The sequence below is a fragment of the Hyla sarda genome, chromosome 11, assembly GCF_029499605.1.
Source record: "Hyla sarda isolate aHylSar1 chromosome 11, aHylSar1.hap1, whole genome shotgun sequence".
Lineage (NCBI taxonomy): Eukaryota > Metazoa > Chordata > Amphibia > Anura > Hylidae > Hyla > Hyla sarda.
The window spans coordinates 95,531,246-95,550,406 of NC_079199.1; the positions used below are offsets into that span (position 1 = coordinate 95,531,246).

At 41.6% G+C, this 19,161-nt stretch overlaps 1 protein-coding gene and 1 long non-coding RNA gene across 10 annotated transcripts in view; one reads left to right on the top strand and one right to left on the bottom strand.

The window, feature by feature from the left end:
- Positions 1-19,161, top strand: part of LOC130295794 (uncharacterized) — a 104,285-nt gene that overhangs the window by 52,347 nt on the left and 32,777 nt on the right. For 3 of the 6 annotated variants that reach the window (XR_008848990.1, XR_008848989.1, XR_008848991.1), the window contains exon 5: positions 18,691-18,813. The exons of the other annotated variants lie outside the window; for them this stretch is intronic. This is a non-coding gene — a long non-coding RNA (uncharacterized LOC130295794). The remainder of the gene's footprint in view (positions 1-18,690; positions 18,814-19,161) is intronic. 6 annotated transcript variants of the gene reach the window in all.
- The window catches only part of PLCB2 (phospholipase C beta 2), a 103,147-nt gene that overhangs the window by 24,991 nt on the left and 58,995 nt on the right, over positions 1-19,161 (bottom strand). For 3 of the 4 annotated variants that reach the window (XM_056546918.1, XM_056546916.1, XM_056546917.1), the window contains 12 exons: positions 18,775-18,828; positions 16,648-16,723; positions 14,463-14,563; positions 12,511-12,677; positions 10,145-10,291; positions 9,245-9,402; positions 7,419-7,501; positions 5,589-5,673; positions 4,819-4,978; positions 4,026-4,120; positions 2,763-2,859; positions 330-414 (listed from right to left, as the gene is read on the bottom strand). In XM_056546918.1, coding sequence (XP_056402893.1) covers positions 330-414; positions 2,763-2,859; positions 4,026-4,120; positions 4,819-4,978; positions 5,589-5,673; positions 7,419-7,501; positions 9,245-9,402; positions 10,145-10,291; positions 12,511-12,677; positions 14,463-14,563; positions 16,648-16,723; positions 18,775-18,828 — 1,308 coding nt within the window. Of the gene's footprint in view, positions 1-329; positions 415-2,762; positions 2,860-4,025; positions 4,121-4,818; positions 4,979-5,588; positions 5,674-7,418; positions 7,502-9,244; positions 9,403-9,769; positions 9,857-10,144; positions 10,292-12,510; positions 12,678-14,462; positions 14,564-16,647; positions 16,724-18,774; positions 18,829-19,161 lie in introns of those variants that run through there. The other variant, XM_056546919.1, reaches the window with a different exon arrangement.

Below are 19,161 nucleotides of genomic sequence, written 5' to 3' on the forward strand. Positions count from 1 at the left end.
TCTGGGTAACCTCCAATATCAGCAGCCTAATGAGATGACCAGGTGCAGTGATGAAACGCCTGATCCTCAGCCAGAGGATTCAAGGGAAATGTAGGCTGCATTACCAAGTCATTTCAGTGATGCATTTGCAATCAGAAATGGCTGAAAACCCATGCTTGCCAGCGAAAACATTAACCTCTAAAACAAGAACCTCTACATTATTCTCTAATAATAGCCCAAGCTGCTCTATAAAATAAAAAAATAAAAAATATTTCCTGATTTTGCTTCTTTAAACCTTTTTGCATCTTCTTGAACCTTGCGGAAAGTATTGTAGGCTTAATGAAGGATACTCAATAAACTCCACCGGGAACTTGGTCAACAGATCATAGGCTTTAGTTTCCACAAACGAAGAAATGACGTAACTTTGATTCTTTTCTGGAGATAAAAATGAGATATATACCATAAGTCTAGGTTTACACCATTATCTTCCAACTAGAGATGAGCAAATGTCATACCTGCAAGACAGGTTTGTTTGGAATTTAGAAATGCTTTATGATTGCCCATGTAAGATATATACAGGAGTAGTACACTGAGTGGAGGCTGAGCGCCCGGCACAGTCAATGTAGTGAATAAAAGCTGCGATATATACAGCACTGCTGGGCCGCTCAGTATACAGTAGCAGGGATGGAACAAATCGGAAATGAATCATGAAAATGTTTGTAATTTAACAAATCTAAATTTTTTCGTGAACTCCAATTTGTGCCAAATCAGTTAACTTTTTAATTTTTTAAGTTTTTCTGGGATTTTAGTAATTTATCAAACAGAATTTTTTTTTTACATAGAAAGCGTTACTACAGTACAATATTGTAAACTCCAGATTACAGCACCGAACACTGGAGACTCAGGATCTTGATAGGATAATGCTTTATTATAGTGGTCCCCAAACTGCGGCCCTCCAGATGTTGCAAAACTACAATTCCCAGCATGCCTGGACAGCCGTTGGCTGTCCAGGCATGCTGGGAGTTGTAGTCTTGCAACATCTGGAGGGCCGCAGTTTGGGGACCACTGCTTTATTAGCTCCCCATAGTGCAACCTTTTTGGCATATAACTGCCTTTCTCAAGCAGGCTTAAAAAAAAGGCAGTTGTATGCCAAAACGTCGCACTATGGGAAGCTAATAAAGCATTATCCTATCAAGATCCTGAGTCTCCGGTGTTCGGTTCTGTAATCTGGAGTTTATCATATTGTACTGTAGTAACACTTTATTTAAAAAAAAAAAAAATTATCTGTGATAAATGACTACATATAACTAAAACAGTAAATACATACAGTTACCTGTAAAATGATCCGGGTGAACTTAGTTATGAGCAGTAATTAAAATCTTGTTAAAATTTTTTTACTGAGATTTTAGGAAATTTAACTAATGGTGTGTTCACACCTGTCTGATAGCACTCTAATAGCACACCATTAGTTCATTTAGCTAAAATCCCAGATAACATTTTTTAACAAGATTTGAGTTACTGCTATAACTAAAGTCACCCGGATGATTTCACAGGTACCTTTATGTATTTACTGTTTTAGTTATATGTAGTCATCTCTTTCTTTTTGTGCTCTCTTTCTCCTCTGTGCTCTCTCCTGTCTGATAGCACTCCTCTGTGCTCTCTCCTGTCTGATAGCACTCCTCTGTGCTCTCTCCTGTCTGATAGGACTCCTCTGTGCTCTCTCCTGTCTGATAGCACTCCTCTGTGCTCTCTCCTGTCTGATAGTACTCCTCTGTGCTCTCTCCTGTCTGATAGTACTCCTCTGTGTTCTCTCCTGTCTGATAGCACTCCTCTGTGCTCTCTCCTGTCTGATAGTACTCCTCTGTGCTCTCTCCTGTCTGATAGTACTCCTCTGTGTTCTCTCCTGTCTGATAGCACTCCTCTGTGCTCTCTCCTGTCTGATAGTACTCCTCTGTGCTCTCTCCTGTCTGATAGCACTCCTCTGTTCTCTTTCCTGTCTGATAGCACTCCTCTGTGTTCTCTCCTGTCTGATAGGACTCCTCTGTGCTCTCTCCTGTCTGATAGGACTCCTCTGTTCTCTCTCCTGTCTGATAGCACTCCTCTGTTCTCTTTCCTGTCTGATAGCACTCCTCTGTGTTCTCTCTTGTCTGATAGCACTCCTCTGTGCTCTCTCCTGTCTGATTGTACTCCTCTGTGCTCTCTCCTGTCTGATAGTACTCCTCTGTGCTCTCTCCTGTCTGATAGTACTCCTCTGTGCTCTCTCCTGTCTGATAGTACTCCTCTGTGCTCTCTCCTGTCTGGTAGCACTCCTCTGTGCTCTCTCCTCTCTGATAGCACTCCTCTATACTCTCTCCTGTCTGATAGGACTCCTGTGCTCTCTCCTGTCTGAAAGCACTCCTCTTTGCTCTCTCCTGTCTGATAGGACTCCTGTGCTCTCTCCTGTCTGAAAGCACTCCTCTTTGCTCTCTCTTTCTTATGAAGTATATTAGAAAGGTTAATGTTTTGCCAAGATCAACAACATATAAAAAGTTTTTGTATCTGACAGTGCCCATTTAATGAATGAGTAATGGCTATGTTTACACACACTTTTTTAAGCCTCATTTTGTGTCTTATTTCAAGTTTTTTTCAGCTGTTTTGGTCAAATTTTTTTTGCCATTTACGGCTCAATATGAGGCTCAAGAAATGGGTGTGTGAACATAGCCTTAGGAAGTTTTCTTAAAATCCAGAAAAGCACTACAACTTCCAGATTTTCAAGGAACTGTCAAGACTTAAAGAAATCTTACGTGCGGAGACTTCGAACGACTCAAATTTAACCGGCTGGACATAGTTGACTAAACTTGACATCTCTTCATAAGCTACTGCCTCCTGACCAGCAGTGCCCTGTACAAATACAAGTGGATAGGTAAAAAGTGTCATATTCATTCAACTAGAGCTGAACAATGCCCACAATTATTGTTATAGGGAATTCTGATTATAAATCTATTTTCTTTTTTTAGGTTTTATATATCATTAGGCAGGTGTATTTCCCGAGCATCTGTTCTGTTAACAGCATTTAGAGATGTGCTTTACAGCAGACTCATGGATCATAAAAAAACAATAAGACGTTGATAGATAACTCATGAATACTATAGAAGAGGTTTCTAGGCATGCACTTTGACTGATGCAGAGATCATTGTGCAGGGAGGGGTAGGAGAGGAGCTGTGCCCATCACCTAATGTGAATGGCATGATTCTATCTTATCTATACACTGGTTTCACCTTTTACTGTAATTCTGCCTGTGATAAGAAGGAGACTGCTGAAAAGTTCAATCTACAGAACAGAAAGTGTCAGTTTATTATTAGGCTTAGTGGCCAAAATGAAAACAGCAAGCTATCAGGATAATTTTATAATTTAGTCACCATTCAGAGATGAGCTTGACGGTAATGCGTATCTGAGCATATTCTGCCGAAAGAATGAACCTGTTCATTCTTTTGGCAGAGTCCTGAATTTAAAGGGGTTGTCCAGCTGAAACTAACTGATCCCCTATCCACAGGGGACCACTGACCACTGGGACCTCCTGCGATCTACAGAACGAGACCCTGGCTTTCAGTGAGCAGTGCGTGCGGTAGATGGGACGCCTCCATTAATTTCTATGGGAGCGCTGGAGATGCCTGACTGTTGTACAGTGCAGCTACTTATCCCCTACCCTGTTGATAAGGGATAATTTACTGTAGTTTTAGCTGGATAACCCCTTTAAACTTCCGCTGCAGAATTTTTTCTCTCATCTCTTTTCTCTCATAGGGTGTCACATCAGTATGATGAATGTCAATGGGTATACACTGGAATCCATGCAGGGAGGCTCAGAATGATATCCATGTCCATGATATTGCTTCACTCAAAACTTGACAATGTAAAAGGTCCTGTCTAATGTCCTACAGTATGGTTTTGCAGCATGTTGGCTTGGGGGGTTAGCTCTATAACGCTGGAGTCCAGGGCTCAAATCTGATTTAGAAAAACATCTTCATGGGGTTTATCAGTTCTCATGAGTTTCCTCCATAAAATTTTACCTCATCTGACTGCATCTGTTTCATCTCTTCTTCATTTACATTTTCTGCAACCTCATCGCCTTCTTCTTTCTCTCCATCCTCTTCTGCTTGACTATCTATAAGACATATTTATACATGTTACTTGTGAATAGACTTTAATACTACAAAAACAGGGTAATACATAGACTATCATACACTATATGGAAAGAAGTATTGGGCCCTAGTTCTTAATCATTGAATCCGGGGGTTCCATTCAGCCCATTGCCAAAGGTGTATAAAATCCAGCCCCTACCAATGCAGACACCTGTACAAACACATGTGGAAGAACGAGTTGGTCTAAGGGGCTCACTGAATATCAGAGTGGTACTGTAATAAGACAATTCCAATGCAACAAATCAGATCCTGAAATGTCTTACCTCTTGCACTTTCTTTGCACAACTTGGCGGTAGGTGGGGGCCAAAATTAATATACGGTACACTTCTTGGATGCGCATGCAGGTTTTTAGTGGGGTATTCCCATCTCAACTCATGTACTTAAACTGTAGAGCACGCCTAGATACATGTTTTTGCATGTATAGTCTTTTAGCAAACTTGTATTCTCCTGACATTCCTGCTCCTTTCCTCCCCTTGTTGACAGCTTGTTATAACCTAGTCCTGTTGTAGGACCCTCCTAAGCATCAAGGGTGTAGATAGCTGACTCCGCTATCCCCGCCTTTGCTGCACCGCCAACCATAGCAACAAGATCCTGTACACCTTGATGTCAAGAAAGATCCTGGTCTGGATTGTGGAGCACAGATAAAAAAAATATTATTTACCTGAATGTTCTCCTCTCTGAGAATTTCCCTGTTCTGTATTTGTCAGGTCATTGGTTTGTGCTTTCTTCTCGGCAGAAGCGAAGGCCTGGTTCTTCTTGTTTTTTATCAGGATTTTGCCTTGCAAATCATTGGGGCTTGGTATTGGAGAGCCGGATTTCAGCTAAAAAACACAAGGTCATTTACAATTGTAACAAATAACAGTATTACTATTGTAATCTGAATACCAATAGCATTTCTTGCGTAAGAGTCATCTTCTTTGCTGGCCACTGACAGCGTGTCAGCTGTATAACATAGCTGGCACCCGCCGTGTATTGAGTCTGGTTTATACTCCCTTAATGACTCCATGACAGACGTAAACATCATGAAGCATCGAGGGGTTAATGAAGAGTCACTTTCCAATGCAGAGAGCTGTGATAACTGTGTTCTGCTTTGCTCTATGTGCACACTCGGCTCTTGCTCGCTGCACTGTGAGTGAGAGTTTGGAGCGAGCCTAGAGAAGAGTGAGTCCTGCCTTCGCTTCTTGTATTCCATCTTGGTCGCTCGGTTGCTAGAGACAGAATTACAGTAGCAATGGATAGTGGACAGCAAGTTAACTAAAAGGGCGCCACCTAAAGGCAAGAAGTATAAAGCTGCTTTTGTACTAAATAATATGTACAATTTGTCTAAACAAAATATATTCCAGGGTTTTATATCTTCACATGTCCTGTTGATTTTTACAACATAAAAATGAAACAACAGTGCCCACGTAACCCAGCCTAGTTTATACTTACAGGATACTTTTCTAGAACATCGGTCAGTAACATGTCTCCAAATATTGTTCTGCAGTACTCAGCCATTTTAGCCTGTTGCTTGGCACTGCAAAATACAATAGCAAATATACAATTACATTAAAGCATAAAAAGTTACATTCCGTTTCTTGAACAAAAGCCAGAAGTGGATCCAGCTGTTGTGTACCCCGCTCCCCCAAAACGTAACTTTAGGCTGTGTTCACACAATAGAGAGAAAAAGTTTATTGGAAAGATTATGCATCTTTTTCTGTGTTTTGGACCCGTCCCTGATTTTGGCTAAAAATACTGATCAAAATACCATGTGTGAACCCAGCCTCAAAAGTGCTGTGTAGGTTGCTTCTGCTTAACAATAATATATTAAATGGTACCTCTCATTTGTAAAATGTGTATAAATATAGATTAGCCTATTTAAATTACCTTTCTTATATACCTCCTAATAATTTTTTGTAACTTCATGTGTTAAATTAACCCCTAAAAGTTTGGCCACCAGAGGTCCTCCTTCTGGTTCTGCTTACAGATTGTCTCCTTCAGCAGCCTGGCAGAGACAAATGTCAGGAAATGCAGCGGGACCTCAGCTCAGCACAGTGTATAGAACTGAATATTTCAGACGAGTCATGATGCCTTCAGTGCATAGTGCTTAAAGGGGTACTCCGCTGCTCAGCATTTGGAACAAACTGTTCCGAATGCTGGCGCCGGGAGCTTGTGACGACATAGCCCCGCCTCCTCATGACGTCAGAAATATTCAGCACAATATTAAAGGGGTACTCCGCTGCTCAGCGTTTGGAACAAACTGTTCCGAGCGCTAGAGCCGGTGCGGGGAGCTCGTGACATCACAGCCCCACCCCTCTTGACGTCACGTCCGCCCCCTCAATTCAAGTCTATGGGAGGGAGCGTGACAGCTGTCACTTCCAGCTGTTGCAAAACAACAACTCCCAGCATGCCCGTACAGCATGCTGTAAGTTGTAGTTGTGCAACAGTTGGAGGCACCCTGGTTGGACTATAGTAAATCTTATGGTGTCAACCAGATGTCGTATAGAATGGCCTTTAATCCCTTGGAGACATTTCTATACATGTATGGCGGATTTGTTGTGAGGAAACATGCAATGGGCTCTATATGCAGCCTGTACTGACTGTGTTATACAGCTGACACTCACCTGCAGCAGCGGGGATCAGAGATATCTCTGATACTGGACATTCAGATGCTATGGTCAGCAGTGATCACAGCAACTGATTGTGTAACTCAGTGATTCCCAACCAGTGAGCCTCCAGCTGTTGCAAAACTACAATTCCCAGGCAATATGTGTGTGTGTGTATATATATATATATATATATATATATATATATATATATATATTAATGCATGACAGATGCACTTAAAAATATTCAGAAATTCACCTGGTGTGTCCATGTCAACAAAGTAGTAGCCAACTACTGACATCCTTCTAAAGCCATGATGGACTCATGATGTCTCTTGGCACTACGGCTGATCAGCTGACTGAAGGGGGTCGTGTCACTCAAACTAGCACCATGCCCACTTCATTGTCTACCAGTCTCAGCTATGTTCATTGTTTGTGACTGGTATGGCAGTTCATTCCCATTTACTTGAATGAAGCGTAGATTTAGAGAACTGCAATACCGGACATAATTGTCACCATAAGTACAGTATTGTTCCTGGTAAACAATAATGGGGATACAGGGCTCAATGGGGCACCAAGAATATTAGTAAGAGGTGGAAGCCCAATCATCTGATACTGATGGCCTGTCCTAGGAATTCAGTATGACGGATCTCAAATTACAATGAACAGAACTCACGAGTCCACGTGGTTTTCAAATGACAAGATCACCGGATAGGGAGACGTTTTGAATGCGGATTCAGCGATCGCTTCAATGACATCCTGGAAGACACCATCATATTAGTCTTTACTAGAGAAGGTTGTAACCACAGTACTGTATAGATAGAAATGTATTCACTCTCTAATCACTGTACTATAAATGTAACAATGGGCCGACATGCCCCTTGAATCTCTATGAAAGCTAGAGATACAGCATTCAGGTATCTCCGGTTCTTCTATATAAATACGTGGGGGGGGCATCGGCCACCACTTCATGCGGAGGTCAACACGATCGGTTCCTGGGGACTACCAGGGTGCTGCACAGGAGATCACAGGGGGTCCCAGCTGTCAGGCACCCCCTCCGTGATCACGTATTCCCTATCATGGAGGACAACTTATCACCCTTTGGATAGGGGATAAGTTGTCCTACATGATAGTTTTTTACTTTAAGGTCTACTTAAATAAGCACCCAGATTTCCCTTTTTCCCCATATCATGCACACTCACCATCACTATTCCGACTGTACCATCTGTTTTATACCAGCACAGCTTATACCAGCACCGCTGCATCTATACCGTTTATTACTGTTACTGAGTCATGTGATCACCAGCCTGACCCACAGAAAATCACAAGGGGTTATCCACCATAAGGTGATTTTAGTACTTACCTGCCAGAACTGGGTATTTCCTGTTGAACTTTGTTCTCTAAACTACACATCCCACAGTTCCATGCTTGTAAGTATGAGGTCACTTTCCTCCCTCCCACACATCAGCCACCCCACCCATTGAAACACAAATTGAGTTGCATTCCAGTGTTTTCTAACCAGGGTGCCTAGAGCTGTTGCAAAAGGATCCCACCCAGTGATTTCTCCACCAATTGAAGCAGAACAGACTCCCTCTGATCACCTGACTAGTGATGTCAGGTCTCGACACACTGCAACCTGGGAAATCCCGAAACATGAGTAATTTTGTATGCTATTAAAAACAAATATTGGGGCGATAATCGCATAAGAATTTTGAGAAAACCGTCACACACAGGTACAGACACCATATTATGATCTACACTAACTTCACAGCCCTTGTAGCATAGTCAAATAAAAAAAATCCTGGAATATTGCTAGAGGAAGTGGTCAGTCCTGGGTCAGCTGACTGAACTGCAGAATGACTTCCAATTTTGTTTTGTTTTTCCCATAACATGCACACTCACCATTTACTAATCTTTTGGTGCCATCTGTTTTATTGCAGGACAGCTGCATCCATACGGTTTATTACTGTAACTGGGGCATGTCATCACCAGCCTAAATCCTGTTTTGTTGGTGACATCATCACCTATTAGATGCCTCCTGACCCCTCCGCTCATCACCACTCTCCCAAGCCAGCTCTATCTGTATACTGCTACTGCTGCTGTCTCTATGTGATTGGTAAATGGACAACACCCCTGAGGCTTTGTTCACATGTTGTATTTTTTCTGCTGTCTTGGAGATTTTCCTAAAGTCGTGAAAATATGGCACTATTTAATTGTGACTGTACAAATCACTATAAAAAAAAAGCTTAATTTTTATAGAGATTTTGGAGACTTGCAGAAAAAAACATGGCCAAAACGCGGTAAAGATGCAACAGAAATGCGACGTAAATACAATGCGTATTTATTAGTTTCTAATAATAGGTTATTATGCATTAGAGAAACAAACAAAATAATTCCTAGAGTGCTTCTTTAACCTCTTCTTTGAGGAAATAAGCATCCCCATGCTGTCATTTCTTTTTATAAAAAAAATATTTAATTGCCATTCAGCAACATAGTATTCACCTTGAAAAGGATTTCTGTCGTCATTGTGAATCCATGAGTGATAATGGGTTCTTCGTCTGGTGGCTTCCCCTTCCAGCAGTCTAGTTCCACACATCGGCAACCAGAGAGCAGAGTCTGCCGGTACATTTCAGGGGATGAGACCCCAGAAAACTGACCAGCTGTGAGAGTGCAAAAAAGTGCAAGGATGGTTAACACTGGGCAAATGTAAATGGAGGGGGGCAGGTGAACTGGGGTGTATGGAAGCCCTCAGAGTGGTCACTTTTGAGAGAGAGAGAGAGAGAGAGTTATAGAGGCTGCTAAGAGAACTCTGGGTCCCATCATGGGACTGCTAAGCTTGCAACTGTTCTATGGTCCAAGTGCAAGTTTCCTACTATGTTACTGCTTGTAAAACCACTAAGGAACTTAAGTGCCACTATAGAAGACTGTAACCAAAAACGCATTACGTACCTGTAATGATGAGATAAAATCTTGTTGTTCCTACACAATTTTATCTATGTCATCTTTACTCATCCTACGCCCTTACCATGCCCTTTATTCCATCAATAACCTGCAGTTAGCATATTCCCAACATTTGCTCTTATATTCATTGCCATGACTTCTCTCGTGCTGCACCTATATTGAAATGCATTACCTCAGACTAACGTCTTACCTATACAGTTTATATCATGCCGGAGCAAGTATCATTTTTAGGGATACTTTTCATGTACCCTAGCAATCATTGCCTCGAAACTTTTTGTCTGTAACTAAATCTCTTATAGTGTTAGCATTCGGCGATCATCAGATGTTTATTTCTGCAATTTTTTTTCAACATTTTGTATGTTTATTGCTTGTCCTGATAATGTATTAGCCCATTATAAATGATCATTGATTTGGGGTAATAGATACCATACAGAAGAGTACCTGTGAGGTAAGTGTTATGAGAGGAGTCGATAAAGTAGTGAGTAAGAGGTTGGTTCATGTCCTGATTCACAGATAACTTGTCCATTGCCACAATACTGTTCTCAGACCCGCAGAGAAACCAAACCATACCTTCTGGAGACAGCTGTCCTAGAATAGAGAAGACAATTGTTAGGAATCACAACTTTGGGATCAGAAAAATGTTCACTGTAACATATATTTGCAAAAGTATCAGTGTACTATTTTGTGCAAATTCTAATTCCCTATTACATTTTTTTTTTATATAATAGTATGAATGATATTGTATATATCATATATGTTTACACAGCAGAATTTCCGAGCGGAATCAATTAGAAAAACCCAGTTTAACTGGTTGCCGTCTAAGGACGAGCCAGTTCGTCCTGAGACGGCAACCAGTGTATGACGTGGGCACCATACCGGCCGACTCACAGCTGACTCCTGTAGCTGGCTGTTAATAGCCGACATGCGACGCGGCCGGCTATTAACCTTTTAGATTGCCACTGACAGGTTAAAGCTAAAGGGAGCTTTGACCAGTTCCTGGTGGTCCAGTGGGGTGGATCACCCCTCCCCCAGCAGCGATCCCCAGTGGAGGTAGCCGGAGGGCTTGCCTCTGCTTCCCCATCAGCTGCGGCTCTGAGATTGATAGAGCCTGGCTGAACCAGGCTTTATCAATCGAGTGCAGAGCACACAGATCAATGTAATTCTATGGAACTACATTGATCTGTATGAGGAATCTAATGATTCCTCCTAAAAGTCCCCTAAGGGGACTAATAAAGTGTAAAAAATTGTTTAATAAAAAAACACCTATTAACCCTTCCCATATTAAAAGTTTGAATCGCCCCCTTTTTCCCAAATTCAGTATAAAAAATATGTAAACGTAATAAAAAGAAACACATGTGGTATTGCTGTGTGCGCAAATGTCTGAACTATAAAAAAATATAACTTTAGTTAAACTGCACGGTCAATGGCGTTTACGTAAAAAAATACCAAAGTCCAAAAATGTATATCCTAAAAAAATTATAGAAAGTGATCAAAAAGTCACATCAAAACAAACATGGTACCAATAAAAACTTCAGATCACTGTGCAAAAAATAAGCCTTCACACATGACTGGAAAAATAATGGAAAAATTGAAAAATAAAAAAGTTATAGGGGTTAGAAGATGACAATTTTAAACATACAGATTTTGGTGCATGTGGTTATAATTTGTTTTCGGTAGTAAAATAAAATAAAACCTACATAAATTGGGTATCCTTATAACCGTATAGACCTGCAGACTAAAGATAAGGTGTAATTTTTACCGAAAAGTGCACTGCGTAGAATCGGAAGCCCTCAAAAGTTACAAAATGGCGTTTTTTATTTTATTTTGCCTCACAAATATTTTTTTTCTAGTTTCCTCATAGATTTTGTGGTGAAATAATTGATTTCATTACAAAGTAAAATTGGTTGCGCATAAAACAAGCCATCATATGGGTCTGTAGGTGGTAAATTGAAAGCGTTATGATTTTTAGAAGGTGAGGAGGAAAAAAGTGCAAAAACGAAAATATGGCCCGGGCCTTAAGGGGTTAAAAATTCAGTTTTAGCATTGTCTTCAATGGGAATCTGCTTCACCATGCAGATGTATCAGCTGCTGAAGTTGAGTTGTTCTTTTTTATCTGACAACAGTGCTCTCTACTGACACCTCTGTCCATGTCAGGAACTATCCAGAGCAGGAGAAGTTCGCTATGGGGATTTGCTCCTGCTCTGGACAGTTCCTGACACAGACAGAGGTGTCAGCAGAGAGCACTGTGGTCAGACAGAAAAGAACTACACAACCTGTGGAGCATACAGCAGCTAAGTACTGTAAGGATTAAGATTTTTTAATGGAAGTAATTTACAAATTTATTTAACTTTCTGGAGCCAGTTAATATGAAAATAAAAAGTTGATAAAAAAAAAAAAAAGGTTTTCCACTTGATTACCCCCTTTAACCCACAATGTATGTCAGGATGACCCAAGGTATGGGTTTACGCGCAGTGAACTTTAACATTAGTGTGAATGGGTCTTCCGCGAGACCCGTTTACACTGCTGAAATTGTTCTGCTCAAAGAAAGAACATGCTCATTCTTTGAGCGGAATTCCACGAGCACTGCATAGCCGTCAATGGTGATGGCGCAGGGCTGCACTGTCCTGCCACCGCCGGCTACCAGGCTGAATCTCCACTCGCTGAATTCCGCGAGCGGAGATTCAGCGTGCATTCCTCAGTGTGAACGCACCCTAAGGAAGAGAAATTCCAGCGATTTGTCGTCCCACATCTCCAAGTTGTTGGATACACCCACAAATGTGATTGGGGTCTTAGACATCATCCCCCACCTCTCTGTTTGTTGATAGCGCTGGGCTCATATTTTTCTATCAGGACTTGGACTTGCTCCGTTTTTGCAGCAGGGAAGAGCAACTCATTCAGACGACTGTCTCTCTGCTTCTGGTTGATAAACTTGGTGAGATGATCTTTAGTCATATAAGGTTTGGCTTTAGAATGGCTGAAATAAAAGAAATAGAGAAATACATTTCAATACTATAGCCTAGATTTACTAATCTGCAGGAAAACCAGACTGTCTGGTTTGGCCCATAACAACCAATCACAGCTCATCATTCTTATCTTAATCAGCTTTGGTAAAGTTAAGCTGAGCTATGATTGGTTGCTGTGTGCAAAACCAGATAGTTTACGTTTCGGGCAGATTGGTAAGTTTCCGCCTATGACTGTAATAAACCAAAATTTCTACTTTACAACAGAAGTTGCATAATTCAGTGGTATAAACTAATATAAAAGACTATGAAGTGTATCTTATCTACACCACTCTCTACTCTTATCAGGTTCCTAGGAGAGGCTCCAGCAGCTTGTATATTATTCTTGAGTGTTATAGCACACCCTTGATTCACTGCTTACACTGCTCAGTACTGCTCTATAGTGTCCACCATTGTGTTGCTGCTGCCTCTGAGGGTGTGCTATAGAGATATAGGGGTGAAGGATTTTCTATTCTTGCATGTGCTATCCTATTCCATGTGTATGGACAGTTTATAGAAGATATCATAGACACTAGTCACCACCATCCCATATCTAACCAGCCAGAATATATAGCAGTGATAAAACCTTAAAATATGAAAATATATACACACACAATATCTTTTCTGACAAAGAAATCTAAGTGCATCCTTTCAGTCTCTTGTATGTGTGCCCACTTGCCGATTTTCCGCTGTAGAATTCTGCATGCTGAATTTCCTCAGCAGAAAATCCAAAAGTGGATTTGTTGCAGACCCATTGAACACAAACACAATCTGTTTGCTTACTTGCAGTGGATTAAGTACCCTAATAGGAGGGGATTTATCAAAACCTGTGCAGTGTAAAAGTCTGCACAGGTTTTGATAACTCTCCCCAATAGTTCCCAAACTTACATCCGTTTTGTTACTATAATCATATTGCATCTATGACCCTTGTGCCATAACTAAGTTTAGTTGCTTAATATAAGAAGAATAAGAGGCAGATTAGTATCTTGTTCAGACCAACTGGGCAACCTCGGTCTATTGGGGCACAGCCAGTGGCACATAGTAGGGTATGTACCTGGGGGCATCAACAAACCACTCTACCTTTGCCTGTGGTTTTATATATAAAGGGTTAGGGCAGTGAACTGAACCTTTGTCCCTAGTCTCTGCCTATCCATGTGGTTCTTACTATGGCGGACTTAGTGTATATTGTATTGAACGGGCCTCTATTAACACCATATGACACTTATATGACTCAATGGCCCTGATTTACTATTGTAAACCCGACATGTCTTGCGCCAGAAATTCTGTCTGCGATAGAATTTTAAAAAACCTGACCGACTCTCCATTTTACTTAGAAAACCTGAAAAGTGGATTGACCATTGGGGAAAGGGGTGGGGCCACTGAAAAGGGGCGTGTCCCAACATTTTCACAAAAAAAACAACATATTTAAGGTTTCCACATAAAATGTGGGGGATTTAAGCTGAGGAAAACCCGACAGATCAGGGAAGGTGCAAAAAAAAAAAAAAAAAAAAAAAAAAAGGGAAAATGTAGGGAAACCTTAGTAACTACCCTGGAAAAAAATTGTAGGGAATTAAAACCCACAAAGAAAACTACACAACACTCCAAACCTTGTGCTGCTGTTTAAAAATAAACCCCAAACCTGCAAAGCCACAGCATTTCCCCTGTTTAGATATGATTATGGTGTAGATCCATACAGCAACCCTAAGTGTACACCCAGCACTGTGTAAAGACACAGATGGTAATTCCATTGGGGGACTCACTGGGATGTGAAGATTTCATCTATCTCTGGCCGTGGAGAGAGTTGCATTAGGAATGTTCTGAAGACAGATTCAGGGAAATCCTCAGGGTTGATGGCATCGTTCTAAGGATAGAAAATGGAGAATAATGGGTTAGGTTGATATTTATAAAGTATATGGATGCACTAAGAACTAACATATAAGTACATCAGGTTGAGTATGTACACTGCTGCTTCATCCAAACTCTATAGGACTATTGAAGGTGAATGAACATTGTACTCAACCTTCTTTGCAGTCCCATATAGTTTGAATGGAGAGGCAGTAAGCAAATTTATCTTCTGCTCCAGAGGCATTGGAACTAGGGATCGACTGATATCGATTTTTTGGGGCCGATACTGAAACTCTGTGGACTTTCCGGTATAAGTTATCGGCTATTTCAGCACCCCCCCTGACCCCCCCCCATCCCCCCGCTGGGTTCACGCTACTTCTGGCTCCAGCGGCGTCCTGAGCTGTCACTGTGCGCACTGACGGTGAGGTCGCGTTGAGGACGTCACTCGTCATTGCACACCGCAGCGCACAGCGTAACGCAGGACGCAGCAGGAGCCAGAAGTAGCGTGGACCCCGGGAACAGGTAATTATAAAACCGGGGATGGGGGAGGCAATGGGGCAGCGGTGACGGTCTCTGGCCGGTGCGGTAGGGGGCGGGGCATTATTGGATTATCGGCAAGGTAATTACCGATACTGATAACGTCCAAAATCGTGATTATCGGCCGATAATATCGGCCAAACCTGATAAACGGTCGATACCTAATTGGAACCCCAGTCCTCATGCTTGATGAGGGTCCCAGTAGCTCGAACCCCATCGATCAGACACTTATCACCACTATGGCAGCACTGAAACACAACAATTGTATATCTACACACTTCTTTTGTATCACCTTGTAGTCCAGGCCTTACTATACAGTAAAGAGCAGAGAAGTATTGTTTATTGTGCACATTTTTGTATAATTGATATACTTTTTTGCTATTTTATAAGCTACTAGCTGAGTACTCGGCGTTGCCCGGTTTTTCCTTCCTAATCCTTGTTGGGGAGGAAAATAAACAAAGGAGGAAGCTTTTGACTTCATATCCCGTCCTCAAATATTGTTGTCATATCCCGACCTCCTATCCCGTCATCGTATCCCGACCTCCTATCCCGTCCTATCCCGTCCTCCTTTCCCGTCCTCATATATCGACCTCCTTTCCTGTCCTCCTTTCCCGTCCTCCTATCTCGACCTCCTTTCCCGTCCTCCTATCCCGTCCTCCTAACCCGTCCTCCTATCCCGTCCTCCTTTCCCGTCCTCATATCTCGACCTCCTTTCCCGTCCTCCTATCCCGTCCTCCTAACCCGTCCTCCTATCCCGTCCTCCTTTCCCGTCCTCCTATATCAACCTCCTATGTCAACCTCCTATCCCGTTCTCCTATCTTGACCGCATATCGAGAGCCGTAATGTATACCAGGTATTGAAATATCTCCAGCTGTACGGAAGTTATGTGGGAAGATACATTTCCCATTGATTTGCATGGGACTTTACACAAAAACCCTGACCCTCACAAATGGGGGTAGTTAAGGGTTAAATTAACTATCCTATGTTTTAAGTGGACATATAAGTAACATGTGACCAAGTATTATCGAAATAACTCCAGCCGTTTGGAAGTAATGCAGTAACATATATTTCCCATAGACTTGTATGGGACTTTAAACATAAACCCCGCCCCTGGCAAATGGGGGTGAGTAAGGGTTAAATCACTTATCCTATGTTAGTTGTTGACATATAAGTAACATGTGACCAAGTATTATGGAAATATCTCCAGCCGTTTGGAAGTTATGCAGTAACATATTTCCCATTGACTTGTATAGGACTTTAAACATAAACCCCGTCCCTGGCAAATGGGGGTAAGTAAGGGTTAAATTACCTATCCTATGTTTGTTGTTGACATATAGGTAAGTAACATGTGTGCCAAGTTTCATGTTAATATCTTCAGCCGTTTGGACGTGATGCTGGAACAAACACACATACATACACACATACACACACGTTGAGTTTTATATATATATATATATATATATATATATATATAGATTACCTCCAAAGCTTTCATTGTATTTATTTTCTTTCAGTATATTTAATTTTACGGAATCACAGCTATACAGAGGGTATAATACTCACTTTCCCCTTCGGGAGATGGCAAGAGTATAATGCCTGTTCTACTCTCTTTCTGTCGGCAGGGAACAGCTGGAAAATACTGTCCAAGAAGAAAAACAATGTGATTTTAATATCATACATTTAATTTTGCAATAGATACTTCAGCTATGTGCTAGCTGAAAGCAGGTTATGTTAAAGGGGTACTCTGCCCCTAGACATCTTATCGCAGGGATCCCATCCCACCACTGGGGACCCCCATGATCTCCCTGCTGCGCCCAGCATTCGTTTCGAGCGTGGGGTGCAGTGCCGGAGGCTTGTGACGTCGGCTCATAACGTCACGGCCACGCTCCTTCAATGCAAGTCCATGGGAGGGGGTGTGATGACCGTCACGCCCCCTCCCATAGACTTGCATTGAGGGGGCGTGGTCGTGATGTCGCGAGGCGTGGCCTTGATGTCACGGACCTCCGCCTCAATCAAAGTCATTCGGCATGGAGCGAAGCTCGCTCCGTGCACCAGATGTCTGGGGTGCTGCAGCCAAAATCGCGGGGGTCCCCAGCAGCGGGACCTCCGCGATCAGACATCTTATCCCCTATCCTTTGGATAAGGGATAAGATGTCTAGGGGCAGAGTACCCCTTTAACTCTATGTATTGGAGGAATAATTATGCTGTGATTGTAGATGTACAATAACCAGACACCACATGTCATGTGTTAAGAATAATAATAATAATCATAGGGTTATATTGTTATTATATCTATCATAAAAGTACATAGACGGCATATGTGCACCAGTTTCTATATAGAATAAATCTACATATTAAAGGGGTACTCTGACATTTGGTAAAAATATATAACAATGCTGCAGAAGCATACATCAGTGCTTACCTGTCTGCCCCAGTTCTGAAACTACTAAACATCTATTTGTTTGGGGGGGGGGGGGTGTCTTAGTCTTGTATTTCAAGGTCATATATGATGGTTGAGCAGTTGTTCAGTACTAGCTTTTCCTGGAATGCATTGCTTTCTCTCAGCTCTTCATCACAGTCCTTCTACCCTGTCTACTCCCCTCCCACAGCACTCCCTGCCCAGAGGTGTTGCTGAACATCTCATTTCATGGATGACTGTCGCACATTAGTTAGGTTGCAGCACCTGCTGTATTCATTCCATTTGCTCCTCTGCCTGTGGCATTGCTCAGCAAAATGCAGAATGCTGTAAGCACACCTCATTCTTCCTAATTGTCCCAATAAAGATATATATGGTGATTTAGGCAGTAGGGGGTGGTCAGAGGTTGTGACTTCACTCAGAGGTTGGGGCTGGAGCTCAGAGACAAGATTCAGACAAGATTCAGACAGCAGAGGATGAAGCATTGTCTCGGGAGAGAGGGAGGAACAGGAGAACTGCTAAGACAACACTATTAAAAGAAGACACAACTTCCTTTTGGGGGTTTAATTATGCAAAAACAGTACAACTTGTGATAACATTATATTAGTAAGTTATATGTCTTGATTTCATTTAAGTACAGTTTTGTGATACTGAAATACCTTTTTAAGCAAATTTAAAGGGGTATTCCAGGCAAAACCTTTTTTTTTATATATATATATATATATATATATATATATATATCAACTGGCTCCGGAAAGGTAAACAGATTTGTAAATTACTTCTATTACAAAATCTTAATCCTTCCAATAGTTATTGGCTTCTGAAGTTTTCTAACTGCTCAATGATGATGTCACGTCCCGGGAGCTGTGCATGATGGGAGAATATCCCCATAGGAACTGCACAGCTCCCGGGACGTGAGTCATCAGAGAGCAGTTAGACAGAAAACAACAATTCAACTTCAGAAGCTAATAACTATTGGAAGGATTAAGATTTTTTAATAGAAGTAATTTACAAATCTGTGTAACTTTCCGGAGCCAGTTGATATATAAAAAAAAGTTTTGGCCTGGAATACCCCTTTAAGGGATACAATATTGGCTTCCTGGCTATTATGCAGGATCTGTCCACCATGTCTAATGCAATATATTTATAAAGTAATCAACTATTTAACAAGATAAAAAAAAAAATTTCAGGACTTAAATATTGATACCTACATCCCCATACATCTATGAAGTATGTAAGAATTGTCTCTTAAAGTGTGATAACTGATCACTTACTTGCGCACTGGAATCTTTCCCTCTGCATTCAACTGAAGAGTAAGTTTCACGTGTCTAAAGAGTAAAAAATCAATAGCAATGTCAGTGTGTATGATGGCATCAGTCACAAGAAAAGGGGTCCCATGTCCCACTGGTTGAATGAAATCACGGTTGGACAGCTGCACATTTGCTCCATTCATCTCAATGGGCCTGACTAATATAGTGGAGAGGTATACTCAGTTAACTTAGGTCCATAGAGTTGAATGAAGTGTCAGCACACATGATCAACCACTGCTCAATTCAACCTGGGGACATGAGACCACTGTTTTCATGACTGGTGGTGGTCCCAGTGGTCAGGACCACATTGATCCGACACTCATTACCAACCCTAAGCAATGAGTATTGTTG